Source organism: Paralichthys olivaceus, chromosome 6, assembly GCF_024713975.1.
Source record: "Paralichthys olivaceus isolate ysfri-2021 chromosome 6, ASM2471397v2, whole genome shotgun sequence".
NCBI classification, from domain to species: domain Eukaryota; kingdom Metazoa; phylum Chordata; class Actinopteri; order Pleuronectiformes; family Paralichthyidae; genus Paralichthys; species Paralichthys olivaceus.
In genome coordinates, this window is record NC_091098.1 from 24,446,631 (window position 1) to 24,462,991 (window position 16,361).

General features: G+C 47.1%; 1 protein-coding gene across 6 annotated transcripts in view; it reads right to left on the reverse strand.

Moving 5' to 3' along the window:
* Positions 1–1,101: 1,101 nt before the first annotated feature.
* magi3a (membrane associated guanylate kinase, WW and PDZ domain containing 3a) overlaps positions 1,102–16,361 on the reverse strand; it is a 93,371-nt gene continuing 78,111 nt past the window's right edge. For 3 of the 6 annotated variants that reach the window (XM_069526740.1, XM_069526742.1, XM_069526743.1), the window contains exons 9-21: positions 13,460–13,660; positions 11,293–11,913; positions 9,664–9,695; positions 8,785–9,037; positions 8,570–8,664; positions 8,082–8,274; positions 7,325–7,540; positions 7,038–7,223; positions 6,847–6,940; positions 5,395–5,470; positions 4,996–5,133; positions 4,446–4,584; positions 1,102–3,251 (exon numbers count right to left, since the gene is read on the reverse strand). In XM_069526740.1, the coding sequence (XP_069382841.1) occupies positions 2,248–3,251; positions 4,446–4,584; positions 4,996–5,133; positions 5,395–5,470; positions 6,847–6,940; positions 7,038–7,223; positions 7,325–7,540; positions 8,082–8,274; positions 8,570–8,664; positions 8,785–9,037; positions 9,664–9,695; positions 11,293–11,913; positions 13,460–13,660 (3,248 nt within the window). In that variant the 3' untranslated portion in view covers positions 1,102–2,247. Of the gene's footprint in view, positions 3,252–4,140; positions 4,234–4,445; positions 4,585–4,995; positions 5,134–5,394; positions 5,471–6,846; positions 6,941–7,037; positions 7,224–7,324; positions 7,541–8,081; positions 8,275–8,569; positions 8,665–8,784; positions 9,038–9,663; positions 9,696–11,292; positions 11,914–13,459; positions 13,661–16,361 lie in introns of all 6 variants that reach the window. The other 3 variants (XM_069526744.1, XM_069526745.1, XM_069526741.1) reach the window with 3 other exon arrangements.

The window sequence follows — 16,361 nt, forward strand, 5'->3', positions numbered from 1 at the left end:
TTTTCTGACAGAACAATATTGATTTTGGTTTCAGGAAGTATCTGCAGCTGAGAGGAGTCATTGTTTTTCATGCAAAGATAGTTGATGTTAAAAATAGCACAAGAAGCAGCAGGACTCACATTCCTTCAATCAGATACTCGACAACAAATGTACCACAGCAGAAGTGTTTATTCAGTAAACCTTTATTTATCAGTGCATGAACAGAATGCCATGACCAGATTATTTATTTTCACCCATTTTATATCCTTTCCTCTCGGTTCCCTTAGAAAAATAATGAAACGATTTACAGAGGTTTTGTTTTTTTTTTTTCTGCATGAAGGCAAGTATTTATACAGGTGCTGTACAATTTATAAACATTTACATCTAACCATGATGTTAAAATCAAGAGACGTCTTTTGTTTTTCTACGTTGGAGCAATGCAAGGCCACGGTATCCTACATGGAGATGAACCGGAGAATCGTACATCGGCAGCCCATCATTCCGCAATAAATTAGTGAACGGCCTCAGAGTAAATGCTGCTGTGCATCTTTCAAAACAGGCACGCTGATGACGCCGCAAGTTCGAACCACTAGATGTCTCTGCACTCCGCCGTTATTAACAACACTACATGTTCTGCTCAGATCAGGGCACAGCTGCTTCTAATAAATAAAAAATAGATTCTTTTTTTTTTTATGTCCCCGTTTAATTAAATTTGATAAACTTCAAATGGAACTCCCGGAAAAAAAAAAAAGGCAGCCGAGCCGGTTTTGCACACAAACACCCCCCCCCCCCCCCCCCCCCCCCCTCCACGTGTGGTAAATTAACTGCATTCTTTTGGGAGCCTGGTTTTATTTATAACACTAAAGTGATAGCCACGGTGTTGTTAATAATTAACAGCTAAGCAAACAAAACAAAAATATACACGCCATTTTTTTCTTCTTCTTCCTTCTCACATTGATGGTCACGTACTAAATAAAAAAATAGATCAAAAATAGATTTGGAGGTTAGAGTGAGGAGGAAACAACACGTCTTTTGTGCCTACAATAAAAATACCAATATCTCTCAAAGTTTTCAGCGACAGTTCAACTCGTCTAAATGAAGTGTCAATATACGTGTCATCGCTTTTGTTAAATAATAATAATATATGTTTCTGATTAAGTATAGTCGATGCTACGGCGAATATCGACAACACACAGGCCTACCAGTCAGTTTGTATACGTACACACACAGACCTAAAATACAGAGCTGCAAACAGTAGACGACAATATGACTCGTGTGACCGTGCAATCCTAGAAATAGAATGCATAGATGGTAATGCTGTTATTTCGGATGCTGACGCCTATTTACACATTCTATTTCTGTACTTTGAATCCACATCGAAAGTGAAATGACGGCGTGGGATATGTGCACTGACAGTTTGTGTTTACATATATAACTTCAATAAATTACATTATGCTTTTTTTTTTAATTATCAACACACATGTGACAAACATTAGAACTAGAACCACAAGTATCTGGTCTGCTGATTAATGCATATAAAGCTCCGGGGCAATCTGTCCACCCTCCTGTAAGCTAATGGGATCAGAGTGTTTCAGAGTGTATGAATGCAGTCACTCACACTCACACACACACACACACACACACACACACACACACACACACACACACACACACACACACACACACACACACTCTCTCTCTCTCAGGCCGTAAATGACTCAGAAGACACTCCGTCACCCTTTGCAGCCAGTTTTTAAGAGAAACTCACCAGCCTCATTTTTTCACTACATCCATCAGTGACAGCCACAGTGACTCAGTCCTGCCAGGAAGAGAAGCTGAGTGGTTGTAGGAATGTGCCTTAAACCTTTAAAAGTGACGAAAAACAAAACAAACAAAACCAAAAACCCAGTATCCTTCATGAACGTGAGCAGACGGGAGGAGCCGCTCGTCCGATCTTCAAACCCGAGTCTGTGATTGGCACAAAATAAACTTCGGTGTCTCATCCAAACGTCGCGCTCTGACGCCATCTGATGTGAATACTCAGGTGGGTGCGAGCACGTGCGTCGGATCAGACGTAAGCAGCTTCGATGCAAACCAACCGAGGCAAACTGGGTGAAAGAAAAAACAGAAAACAACAACAGCCGAGCAACGAGAAGCTATGTTGCTGGTTACACAGTGATCTGCTTCGTCCAAAGAAAAAATCCTTCATTCCCGGATGTTCAGAGGCTCAGCTATATCTTCATAGATGCAGAGAGTCCTGGAAAGATATCAGACATCTGCATATGTTACGTCCACTCGGGACTGGATCTTGGCCGAACTGGGAACTTTCCACGGACCCGGGGTGATGGGAGCCTTCTTGCTCGCGGTGGTCCCGTTGCAGCTGGGGTCCTGGATGCTACTGCTCGAACCTCTGGGGTCCTTTCTGGTCGCTTCATCGGTCATCCCGTGGTGCTTGCTCTCCCGGTGTTGTGTGTCCCCCTTCTCTCTCCCGCTCCTTCGGTTCAGGGTGCCACTGTCGGCATCTGACCCCGCCCTCTCCCTGTGCATTTGGGAGTAAGACTTTTGTGCCGCTGCGTCTTGCTCGGCTCTTTTGCCTTTCTTGTGGCGTTCGACGGTCGCCCAGCTGTTGTCTCCGCTCTCCGTGGTCCCCCTCTCCTGCCGGTAAGGTGCATCCTCCTCCTTGTACCTCCGGTCCTTCCCCTCTGCGGATGGAACACTGGGCTGCTGGCCAGCTGGACGCCGGGGGCTCTGGGGCTCCTCCAGGTTCTTCACAGGCACAGCAGGGTCATGTTCCCTCTTGGAGCCCTTCCTGGTGCTAGAGGAGTAGTGGTCTCTCTGCCCTGGGGATTTTCTCTCCTTGCTCATGTCTTCCAAGGATCCGCTGTGGCCTCGCTCTGTTTTTCTCGGGCTCTGGGAGCGCTCCACGTGATCTCTCCAGCCGTCAGCGGCTCTTTTGGGACTCGCGGACTTGGAGTCGGCCCTGCTTGTCTTTCTGGCGCCGGGGCTGATGGTGCGTTTATGGTCGTGGTGAGGAGGCTGCTGTCCTCTCGATCTGTTAGCCTGCCTGCCGGACTCCTGACCGGTGCCAGGGGACCCAGACGCCCTGAAGTCCACCCCAGAGAACTCCTCAGTGACGGATATTTTGGGGGAAGATGGGGACAGTTCCGAGGTAGAGAAGAAGACAGAGGACGGAGAGGCAGGAGACGAATGTCCATCAGATACAGAGAATCTGGGAAAGCTTGAGGTTGGAATGGTTACTTTGTCCTTTGCACCTGCGGAGCAAGCAGTGGAGAGTGAGACGAGGATCGAGCTGAGCCGAGAACACATGCAGTCAATTAAAGAAAACAGCAGAAACTAAAATTTCCCTGAGCTATTTTGCACATTGTCACATGTCATGCAAAAGAAGCACAGCAAAATCCTGATATTGTGAAAAACTTGTTTTCCATCTAGCTTGCATTCTATAATAGCCCCTTGTAATTTCCCTCTAAATTCATGCCATGTTTGAGATACACATCAGCCGACGACAAATACATTAAAAAAAAAAAGGTGCTAGTGTTCACCCGCCTCTGACGTTTCAATTTTCACTCGAGCTGATAAGAATTGCACAGCTGTGATTGAGAGCAGATATATGCAGCAGAAAAACCAGAGAGAGAAAAGGAAGAGTGATGAACTTGGTGGAGCCGAAATGAGCTTTTGGATTTCTAAGAGGAGCAACTCGTAGAAATTCAATCTAATTTGGTTTTTGGATTGAAAGGTTCATGCCAGTGAACGCACACGGATCCTTCCACCACTTGTCACTCACTGATCAATATCTAGTTAAGCCTAGACTTTGCTCCAGGTCGCCGTCTTCGTGCACGCTCAGGATGAGGTGTGCGTTCAGTGGCATCTCAGGTTTTTTTTTTTTTTTAATACCCTTAAAAATAATAACTTGCAGGGATCTGAGGCCTCGCAGCGCTCCTGCAGGTCTGTTCATTCCTCTAGGACTCACTGCTTTAGTTCAACCCGCCAGAGAAGAGTCCACATATCATTACACTGTTTTTACAAATATCTAGTAGATGGATCGAGGCGATGAAGTCAGAGAATGACACTTAAAAAATCTGGGAGATGAATCACTTTGAAAGGACAGGTCAAAGGCAAAAGAAGGAGGAGTACAAGGTTTACCACGGTTATTAGGGACAGACCAAGAAAAGCAGTGAGGCCTTTAGTGATGCTCTGGTTTCATGTAGAAGCACAGGGTGGAAGAAGAGTTCAGACCTATAGGAGGAAGAGATACATCGGTAGAAGTAGACAGCCGTGCTGGTGCAGAAAACAGAGAGAGCGAGGCAGATACAGAGGTGGATCAAGAGAGAAGCTGGCAACACATGCATGAGAATAAAGAAAGTCAGCACCCTGCTATCAAGCATATCCATACAAAAGCTTCTATTGTGTGTGTATGTGTGTGTGCATGGTTCTCAGCTGTCACTCACTGTGATCCGGGACCAGGCCCTGGCCGGGTCGGAGCAGCAGATGGACTTTGCTGCCGCCCGCCTGGATCAGCTCGATCGCCCGAGTGTGTGTGATGCCCTGGGTGGCCTCCCCGTTGATCTCCACTATCTGATCCCCGACCTGTGACGCACACATCGCAACAGGAGGATTCTGATGAGTTCAGCTGCTGTTGTTTTAAATGAAATCACTGGTTTTCAAACGGAGATGTGAGGCACAGACGGAGAAGTGCGTGAAGTGGAAGCGACAGTTGCACGCCGGGTTTCTGAAAACAACGTTAAGAATTGATGCACGGGCATTCGGACGCTGCATCACAGAGCCTGACACGGAGATAAGATCTATGGTTCCGACATTTTAAGAGCATAATTTGTATCCGAATATAAATAATACAAAAATATAAGAAGAGTGATAAAAGCAAAATCCGTTGTTCGGATTGTGAGAAAACTCCTGAGTAAGACTTTTCATTTTGAAGTTTCAGTCGTGCCAGGTCGTAGTTCATTCTGAGTATGGAGACACCCTGACATCGTAACTCACGTGTATCCTGCCGTCTTTTAGAGCAGGTCCTTCCTCAGCCAGTCGCAGGATGAACAGTCCCATGTTGTACTCTTTCCCTCCTCGCAGACTGAAGCCGAAACCCCGCTGGCTGCGCTCCAGCTCCACCACGAAACAGCCCTGTGGTTCACAGAGGAGTCAGAGAGTGAGCGCTGCTGGGCAGGCCTGAGACAAACGTCCCGGGTTCTACACTAAATCCCTGCTCGGTAGTTTTAACCCATTCTGCTCAGGAAAGTTTTATTTTACAGAATAAAAAATGCAAGAAAATTTGCATTTATACACAGAAGTCACCTTAAAATCCATGTTGGTCGATAAGATTAAGATTTTACAAATTACAAGCATCATGTTCATTTCATCAAGATGTGAGTAATCTGGTTTTACCTGCTTAGGGCCTGATGTGATGAGTGCACCCATCTCTCTCTGTGAGAAAGAGTTCTTCATCTCACTGTCGCCGTTCCTACCGCAAAAAAACCCCCAACATATTATAATGTGACCCACATTCTGCAGATAACGAGAATATTTACTCTTGTTTTAATGCGACGTGTGAATTCAACGTCAGCACACAAATAGCATATTCAAGAGTCTGAAGTGAACGCTGACGATTTCAAGATTTTAAATGAACTGCACATTTGAGCCTGTGCAGTGAGATCAGCAAGGAACTAGAATGAAAACAATCCTCCTCCGAGTTCCAACACTCCACATATGAAACCACATTTAAATCCACCAGATCAAATATCAGTCCCCTAAACATGCATGACATGAATTTTTCCCTTTTTCGCAGCGTTAAAGACCAAAAAAAACCTGGATCTTAATCCCTGATCCAAATCTGCACGACATCCTTCCACTGAGTTTTCGTGAATCAGTAGTTTTTGCGTAATCCTGCTAAATACCAAACAAACGCGGATGAAGGCTTTTTACTGCAAACACACAAAACACTGATCCAGTGTCTGTGAGGGATCAGATATGGTGAATTTGTGCACTCTCTCCTCAGCACCACGGTACAGATGCTTGTGCGGGATGGGAGCTACAGACCATGAGATGTTCTATATTACGGAGACGGAGAATAAAGGATGAGTCTCTTCCTCCTCCTCTGTGTCCAGTGTGATCCACGCATCGCCACGCCTTCACTCCAGCAGCAGCAGCCTCTTCCTCTCCGTTTCATTACTCGACGCACAGAGACCAGTGAAAATCCTTCAAAAAGAGCCGCCCTGCTTTTACTGTTCAGCGCCAGATAAACGGGGGGCGCACTTTAGTGCTCGGCAGAGCTCATTACAAAGCCTTTGAGGGAACTCACACTAACACGCTGAAGGGTCTCGGCCCTTCTTAGCGAGCTCTGGAGCGGAGAAGAGTTGACGCACTTCACGATGTCAGCGTCGGATGCTAGTCTGGGTTAACCCGAGGCATGTGCTGGAGTTTGGACGGGGGGGGGGGCTCTGCCAAGGGATGGATGCGGGGCTAAATGAGAAGAGGAACTCCTGCTGATAGACGGTGAAACAGAGCGTGTGAGGACGAGAAATGATGATGTAGAATTCCTGCAGCGGCAATGGATTAAAAAGGCTGACACAGGTAATCTTGTTTAAGGCGAAAGATGAAAGAGGAAGTGAGACTCTCCATTAATCGTCTCTTTCTCTTTGCTTCGACGACAAAAAACGGGGAACGTGGGGGGGATTTTCTGTCTCTGTGGATAACAAGGAGAGCGTGGGCCACGATGAAACACAAACTGTGAGTCTTTGCTTTGAGAGACGAGGGACTAATTGATGGTTCAGACTGTCTCTGGTGGACTCGGCTGAAAAGAAGTTGTAGGAGTATGTGTGTGTGTGTGTGTACTTGTACCTTTCTGGATAGCTGGGAGGCTGTTGGCCCACAGCTCTGTGTTGTGCCGAAGGGCTCTGCCGGGCGGAATTTGTTCCAGATGGAGGAGCGCTGTCTGGAAGAGCACAATTCATACAACACCGGTGATCAAAAAAGTTGAGAACCTAAACACAGAAACTCTCAGAACTCAGGCGTTCTCTGTGCCGACCTACCATCTTCAGGCACAACAGTGAGCGTGACAGAGTTCCCTGCGTCCTTGATGAGCTGGACGATGTCGTTGTGCGACAGCTCCATGATGGAGCGGCCATTGACGGCGGAGATGCGGTCTCCCACCTTCATCTGACCTATGCGGTCTGTGGGGCTGCCCTCGATGATGCGGCCGATCTTGTGAGGTATAACTGAAACAGAGAAAACACAACAGGTTGTTTTTATGTGTCTTGATTTAATAAGGAATCAAAAGTGTTTAAACGAAACTTAAAATAATTCGTGAGTTCCTGACCTCCAGGCGGGGGCTTGTTCTTTGAGGTGAGGATGACGAAGCCGAAGCCCTCGTTGTCTTTGCGCTGCAGGGTAACGTCAAAGCACTCAGGCCGGGAGGACGGCGCCTGCTGGACGGCGCCTGGCACCTCGCCGCCGGGAATCTTGGGAGAGTTGTTGACCAGGGCGGATGCAACGTGGTGGGGCTGCTGACCGCCCTCCTCCTCGCTACCTCCATCTGACCAACGGCAAGGAACAGAAACACATCTGGATTTTTGAATGTGTCCTTTTTGAGATCCTTCTCTTGAATCTGAAGGACCTTCTTCAATTTGTTATTCATAAGACGAGTCTGTTGAGTCTCTCACAAACCCTCACATGATTTCTGCAGCATGATCAAAGCTGTTCTTTTTTAAGTACATTCAATCCAAAGTAATTTCAAGAAGTACTTGTAGTATTCATGCAGCGGGTATTTGCAACTTCTGTTTATGCTTTTTTAGAGGGAAATATCATTTTGTTTATTCCCATTCCTTCAATTTGAGTTAAACAAAAAATTATTATTGTATTTCAAAAGTTGACTTGGGAAGACTTCTTGCAGAGAAAAACATTCCGAAAGTCAATTTCAGTCAAACTTCATTAATTCAAATTTGTCTGCAAGGAAATCATCCGGAACATTTAAAGGATTAGTAAAAAATAAATAAAAATCATGATCAAACTTTTGCTCTGAGTTTCTCCTCCAGTGCACAGATCAAACAACGTCTCTGGGAGAAAAGCACACCCACCTGACTGGACCAGTTTCCTGCGGACCGTGAGCATGACTTGACCGTTGCGGGCAGCGTTGGTCATCAGCTCCAGCACTTGTTTGTGGGACTTGCCCTTTACCGGCACGCCATCTATGCAGAGCAGCTCGTCCCCGGCCCGCAGGCGCCCGTCTTTCTCCGCTGCACCGAGCGGCACGATGGCGCCGATGTACACCTGTGGACACAACAGGACATAAGAGAGACAGCTCGACGCTACGATCTGAGGCAGAGAGGGCGCGGAGATGGACGGGTATTGTCCATCTCCTCAGTTGCTCTGAACATTTGATGATATGTTTCTTAGGAGCAAAATAAAGCTTTCAAAGGTTTCAACATGTCAATTTCCCCATTGTCATCAAGCAGCAGCAGAAATTCAGGCAATTTCAGTAATTGAATGCAGCCAAGATATTGATTTGCTTTGTGTCTGACTGGAAATCTCTGGTATCTGAAGGTTTGGGATTTGAGCTACATACCGGCTGATCCGGCCCCTCGCCTCCAAGCACTCTGAAGCCAAAGCCCGACTCCTGGTTCCTTTTGATGAACACATCCAGGTCCTTGGTGTTGAGAGCTGCACAGAGGAGAGAGGAGTAAACAGTCATGTATGTTGCGGTGCTGGTCACGTGTGTATCACATCATGCAGCGGTTCTGAGGGATTTCAGCTCTGAGCCACGAGATAAAAGAGACGTACGCTTGTTGTCCAACAAGGCCCTGGACTTGAGGTAGAGCTCCGACGCGTCCGGTTTGGGTGAAGACGAGAGCAGGGTGCTGCTGGGGAAGGAGAGCGGGTTGGGGGGCATATCCGGCTGACTGGGGGTCTCCGTGCCGGTGACCATCTCCTGCCACTGGGGCTGGGGTGTGGGCTGAGAGGACGGGTGGGGCAGTGGCTGTGGAGCAGGATGGGACGTCGGTTGAGGAGTGGGCTGGGACATCGGAGCCGTGCACTGGAACACAGACACAAGAGCCGCAGGTCAGTTAAGTTTCCTGTATTTATCAAACATTCTGTCTCTAAAAATACATTCTACAATTAATAATATGAATTTATGTGATTTCTATAAACAGAAAGAGGGAAACTAAGACAGAGAAACTGATTGAAGGTGGGGCGACCCTCCACAATAACCAAAACCCCGAACTGCTACACCGCTCTTGAGTTTTAAAAGTGTGCATCCATGCAGAATCATTCTGTGCTGAAGAAATAGAATATTATGAGTAAGCCTGTTGCTGCCCCAGCTTGTCTCTATTTTAAGAGAGCTACACGGAGGAGCTGCACAGGAACAAGCTGTTGAACACAGCGTATCATCTTAAACACCCATACACAGAGGGATGGTGAGTTGCTGTTTGCCAGGAGCCGGCATATTTACCCACATGCACTTCCAGAAATAACAGCCTGGCTAATGTGGGCTCCCCTGAATAATGTAGCTAACACACACACAGACACACACAGACACACACACACACACACAAGATGAAGTTAAAACCTTTTCTGTTTATTAATTCAGCAGCTGCTTTATCGTTGGTATATCCGTAGTTTTCGACTCGTGGAAAATTGAAGGAATATATCTCGACTCACCGGTTTCAGTGATTTCACAGGAGACGTCTGACCTGCGGACGAAGAAGTTATAATTAATTCTAATTAGTTTAGAAAACAGAAGCAAATGTCTCTTATCAAACACGTGGTTTAAAGGATGAGTTGAACGTTTCTGTTCTAGTTTTTCTTCTTGGATTTAAGTGGTTGAGTTTCACACTCACTGTTTATGGAAATTGCATCTTGTGCTGCACTTTGTCACCTAAAGGTTTTTAAATTATTATTTCAGACCTCTCTCTCTGCTTTGCTTTCTGTTTCCCCTCTGTATATCGGCCAGCAGGTGGCAGTACACTCCAGTAGCGTGACATTATGGGATGGGAAACACAGAGGTGACCCTAGGACCATTGAAGAATGTGCACTTGTGTCTGGGCTGAGACATTTATTATCCCACTTGCTGCACCGGAGGTAGATTTGCACATTTCAGAAAGAATAAATCTCTATTTTTACTATAATAAACATTTTGGCTGTATCTTTAATTGATTGTCACTGATCACTATCATCATCATATCTCCTGCGGTGGGCACAGTGCATATCCCAGTGGGATGGACACTAGGCTATTTTCCAGATTTAAATTCAGAGCAGGGAGCCGGGCCAAATCATTTCCTGTAATATTTCAGCTGTAATCAGAGGGGAGTTTTAGCCCCCTGCCTGGAAGCAAAGCTTAACCTAATCCTGGTCTGTGGGTGACCGGGGGGAAGCCCTGCAGCGCTGCTCCTTTTAGTCCTGGAAAGCTGTGATCTCCTGCTCCCTTTTTTTCTTTTTTTAAAGCCGTGACACACACGCACATCCTGCATACGCATAGAAAGCATTGAAGAGTGGTACATTACAGCAAAATAAAAAGTGAGTAAAAGCAGCACAAACACAGAACAAACCCCCCCGGAGCTCAGAGCAGAGCCCAGCTATGTAACTCTGATATATGGGTGCAGCACTGATCTGTGAATCTAGGCTACTGCACTGCGAATAATGCAGAGAGGAGAAGGGCAATGATCGCAGTCCACCGTCTTTCCTGTCTTCTTCTTCTCTTCCTGTATAACTGCCATACTCTGCGTCTTCCCAGCGTAGCTCACCATGTGACTAAGCATGACTTGTGCACGGTGGGTGATGCAGAGTCACAGTGGACCAGAGCGTGAAATCGCTTTATTTAACATTGGGAGTCCGAGCAATGTGGACCGGACACAACACTCCTGTTTCTTTAGAAAAGATCGTTTTAACCTTTTGTTCATTGCTGCTCTAACAACGTCACTGTCTGCAAAAATGAATTTCAAATCCAGTGGGTGGGCTTCGTGCTCCGATTGTTTCCCGTTGCTTTTATTCCAGGAAGAAGGGGAAATAAGCGAGATAAACAAACGACAAAAAGCAGCCTGGGGATTAAAATGACGTCACAAACTAAACCAGCAGAATATCTCCGGGCACTAACACCTGTTTGTTGTCGGAGCAGTAACCTGAGCAGATTAATATAGACGGCAGCGGTTTTACAACAGAGATGACAAAGCATCAGCGCTGAGCTCCGGCAGCTGTGACACACTTGTCAGGATTAGTTCCACGTCTCCGGCTTACCTGTGGCTGCAGTGCACACACACGCAGCGACTCGAACTCTCATTTCTGCAAACTCACCTCCTCGAAGCACCAGCACGTTGACCTCGCTGCCCACAGGCAGGTCTTTGAGGATGTCCACCACCTGGGAGTGGGTCAGCGTCTGGACGTTCTGTCTGTTGATCTCCTTGATGACGTCGCCCTTCAACAAGCCGCGGCACCACTGGGCGTCCAGGATCATCTTCACCTTTTGGCCTAGCGGGCAGTCGGCGATGGCGAAGCCGAAACCTCCGGGGCCTTTCACCAGCGGCACGCTCACCAGCTCCGGCTGTAGCATAGTGGGGTCAGGGCCGTCTTGATTAGGGAGGTGGTGGTGGTGTTGGTGGGGATGAGCGTGGTGGTGGTGGTGGCGGCCTCCGTTGGTCATGGGTGCCACCGCAGCAGTCTGCCTGGACAGGGTTCCCCCGTCTGGGACTGTGTAGTGAGGGTCCTGTGGCGTGGAGGGGGACGGGGACGCGTCCTTGGAGGCGCAGAGGCCTCCCGAGGCGTCGTCGCTGTTGCTGGAGTCCTCGGGCAGCGGGTAGCCTCGGCACAGGACCATGTCCACATACTGGTTGATGGGGATGGACTGGAACATCTGCACCACATCAGCATGAGTCTTCCCCAGCACACATGACCCATTGATGTCCACGATCACGTCACCTGAGACGAGAACAAAGAGCTCTGTGAACAATGTGGGAGCGGTGAACATTTACAGTATGAATAAATAATAGTTATTTAGCCGGATTGAAGAAGTAAAAGTAAGACTGCTGAGACTGACTCGGGATCGGTCATGAGAATATATCGTCAGGACCTTGCAAGATGGCTTCACCAGTACCCGGGATATTCTATCTTCATTTTGGTCTCTTCAGGAGGAAGTGGAGACGTCTCATCCATCTTTTTACGCAGTCTATGGTATAGAGGTTAATGGCGATGGAGAGACCACAGGGGATAGAGACGTGCTTCCTCATTTCATGTCCTTGTGGAGGGGGGCGGAGACTTGCATCACCTCTGGCCTGCACGGTCGACTGAACTGCTGACTGGCTTGTTGGCTGCGATTCAGAAGCCCACCTACACAATCGATACCCTCTCAGAGCAAACACAGCGAAGGTTTCACTTCTTGAAATGAGCTCCGTACCTTCATGGTCCGACCCACTGCACCTCGCTCTAATGACCAGCAACCAAGTCTCCACGAGACGACAGAGGTGCGGTGGACAGAGGGTTTAGCTGATCAGAAGTCAGTAAGTCTTCAAGACACAGCTAAATAAAATAGTTACAGTCCACTGCTTGCAAATTATAACCCGATGAAATTAATTACAATTCATTTCTCTGGTTAAATCAATGACTCTGCCTCTCGAGGGAAATGAAATATTGAAAATAATTACTCTCTCAGATCCACTTTCATGTGGGTGCTCAGCAGCAGCAGCTCTGGTGCAGCTGTAAGAGACTTGCAATCAATATTACTGTAATGTGAAGCCCGAGGCACTTCACTAACAGCAAATTCCAATTCACACAAATCCTTATTCATGTGATCACAGTATTAATATGTAAAGTTAAAAGGGAGTTTACACAGCTAACATGTCGGTGGTACCACGGCAGCTCTACTTCGGAGCTGCATGTAGCGTGCACGTCCGTGTTGCAGGCTGAATGTGAGAATTCTTCAGATATAAGCACGCTCGTCCCCCTCCGGCCATGAAAGGACATTTAGTCTGCGAGCCTATTAAACCTGTAAAATATGACTGCGTGTAAAATGTGGGTGTCAAACATAAACGGAACATGTGCTTTACTGACACAAGTTTCCTTTTTTTAGAACCCTTTGTTTTTGCTTGATCAAGCAATGTGACATTCACAGGGAAACGCCTGCTCTGTGATTGTGTTTGCTTGTGTGTACTCAGGGTACATAAAACTGCATTATGTATAGTACGCACGCCGATGCCAAACCACAGTGTCACTTTGTGCATCGGTACACACGACACGCTCACAGCGCACTTGTGAATGTGACACTGGATTATGTTTTGTTTGATGACACTAATAATAAAAGCCTGTTTGATTCTCCTCCACTCCTCTGTCTCGCAGTTCCACCTTGTATGACTTTGCCCCGAGGTCACGTACAGAGGGATGGACTCTAACCGCTAAGGCCTGAGAGTATAATCCAGATACTGGAGAGCACTTTGATGAACATTAGGTCTGCAGGGGGGGGGGGGATTACCTGAGGCGATCCTGTTGTCGTGTGCAGCCGGCCCATCAGGAAGGACGTTTTTGACCTGAAGGAACTCATCGGGTCGGTCTCCTCCGATGATTGTGAACCCGAAGCCCTGTGGGCTTTTTCTCAGCGCTGTCTGCAGGATAGAACCCTGGAGCTGAGATGGATCTCGTGTGAAGCCCCGCACTCCTCTAACAGGCTCTTCTGCTGTGGGGATGATGAGGGGGAAAAGAGGAAGTTTGACAAAAAGTAATGGAAAAATAAACAGATCCTATTTTTACCTGTTTTGCAGAAGGACACATATTCTTTACTCAAGTAGAAGTACATATATTTTTAGTTTAAAAGAGTAAAGAATGAAAGGACAGGCTCGGAAATGTACTCAAAGTAAAAAGTTCCCCTCCGAAGGTCATTTCTACCGGCTGTCAAACTTCAATGAACATAATAAACAATGAACTAAAAACAGGTTAAAGCAGGTGGGGCATGAAAAATGATCCAAAATGTGTGAGGAAAGTACAGACACATGTTCAAATGTAGGAAATAAAAGTAAAAGAAAATATTAATACTCAAATAAAGTACAAATTCCTGAAAAATCTGTGTTTGAAAACATACATTTCTATTGTCTTTCTGTCTTTTTAGCATATATTTATCGTTCACTGCTATTTTTTTGGAGTTGTGTTTCTTGCTCTGGGAAAATTGCTAAACAAACTCTGCTTACTTTTTAAACTTGAAGTCAGGGGCATTAACTCCACAGATGAGATTTTAAAGTTCACAGGTTGACGTGTGCTGCAGAGCTCCAGAAACGAAAGGGAAACGGAAAAAGCTCGCTTGTAAATTACCATCTGTCTCCATCAAAACAACACTCGCACGTTGACGTGTTTCGACAGTGCATCACTCACTGCTGGTAATTACACAAGCATTAATAAATTGGAATTTAAAGTGCAAACTGAAATAAATCACACATGCATGTAGACACATGCATGTAGACACACACACACACACACACACAGATCCTGCTGCTCCGCTTGCAAAGCCAATAAACATCGAGTTATTACAAAGCGTCTGCATTCTGCTCCACTTTCATCCCAAACGATGAATAACTGCAGCGATAAATCCGTCCTGAAATGCACCTGACATTTTCAAGGTAAACGTTTCATTGCATATTTCCGTTTTTTCTTTTTTTGGCGCCTGCAGGAAGTGTAAATGGGGCAACTTCATAGAAGACGGCAAAGGAGGCAGAGGGAGAGAGAGAGAGAGAGAGAGAGAGAGAGAGAGAGAGAGATAAGAGCGATGAGACAGAGAGAAATAGAGTTCGATTTGACAGAGAGAGGGAAATTCTAACTGAATCCCGACTCTCCCCTGTTCCCCCCGCGGTGTGAGTCGATGAGACTGTGAGTTATGTGCAGGGTCCCTTCATGCTTCTTCCCCGACAGTTCCCACACTGATACACGGTGGGACATCAATCTCATTAGGGAAGGTACAGATAGACGAACCCCCCCCCCCCCCGCCACTGCCTCCTACACCACTCTCAATGTGTCATGGGAATGTGATTTGCATAACTGCATAGCAATCCGCAAATGAACGTGACCGCTCTGGAGAAAAAAAAAAGAAATGGGAAGGGGATGGGGAGGGGGGGGGGCTGGATTAAGATTATGCCAAGTGTGATTAAGATGACAGTCCTGCAGTGGAGCTGTGCCAGAGAGGTAGAGTGCAAACATGAAGTTTGTCATGACAACTGAAGGTGTGAGCGTGTGCGTGGCCATGAATAATGTTCACACACTCTGTCAAGAAACTGTCGGCACTGTTTGGTGCATGATCACCAGGAAAGCAACACTGACAGCGGAGCGGCGAGAGAGGGGGGGGGGGGGGGGGGGGGGCAGTGAGAGCTACACACCAACGCTATGTTTACATGGTCTTGATTAAGCTGTGGGGCCACAAAGGGACAGTGTGTATTCTCAGGGGGGGGGGGAGGGGGGTGAGGTGATTATATGAAATGTCAGACAGGATCGTCAGTGTTGTAATTATGGCTGCAGCATAGCGCCACGTTTGCTCCACTGCTCCCGCTGCATTGTCTGGGAGGTCAGGCTCGCCAGCCCTTGTCAAAACAGCGTTTAGAAGCTACCTCACGCACGTCCACGTATACCCGCACAAGACCGCTGGCCATTAATTATCATTAACGAGGGTGGAAAGGTGCAGAACGGGCGCACGGGGGGGGGGGGGTGAGCGGTTGACGCTGCAGGCAGTGGTGCACAGAGGCAATATCATCCACAGACTGCAGAGAGGCTCAGCTGTGGGAGGTGGGGTCTGCCTGCAACAGAGTGAGGCAGACACTTCTGTCCGAGGGTTGTTTGAAATACAGAGGCTACAGTTTGAATACTGATGCGGTGACGCGTCGTGTGTTTGAGTGTGATTCCAACTCGCCCCCTCTTCTCAGACATTTACACTGACTGAGGAGAGGGTGATTAAACAGCGACATTCCCCACAGGTGGCAAATGATGAACAGATGACCCGGCGGAGATGCAATTTATGATCATGAGTCACTTTCAAACCGCAGTCTCCTCATTCTCCTCGCTCTCCTCCGTCTCTCCTTCCCATCGTCCTCTCTTCTAACGAGAGATCTTTGAACTGCTCGGGCAAAAGCATTTTCAAAGGGACCTCGGAGCCCCCCCCCTATTTCATATCTACTTGTCAAAATGAATTCAGCCGCCCAGTGAAGCGCTGCTCCATTATTCAAATTGAATATCATTGCTTCAGAGGCAATGGGCTGTTTATCAGCAGCCTGTCAACTGTTAGAACATCCTGCAGACAGACACCTCAGCATGAAGGAGATGATAAAAGCTTTCCAGTGTTTGGATAACACGTCCAATAACTTCCTGTATGGGTTTTTGTCTTCAGTGAACAAAAAGCTAAA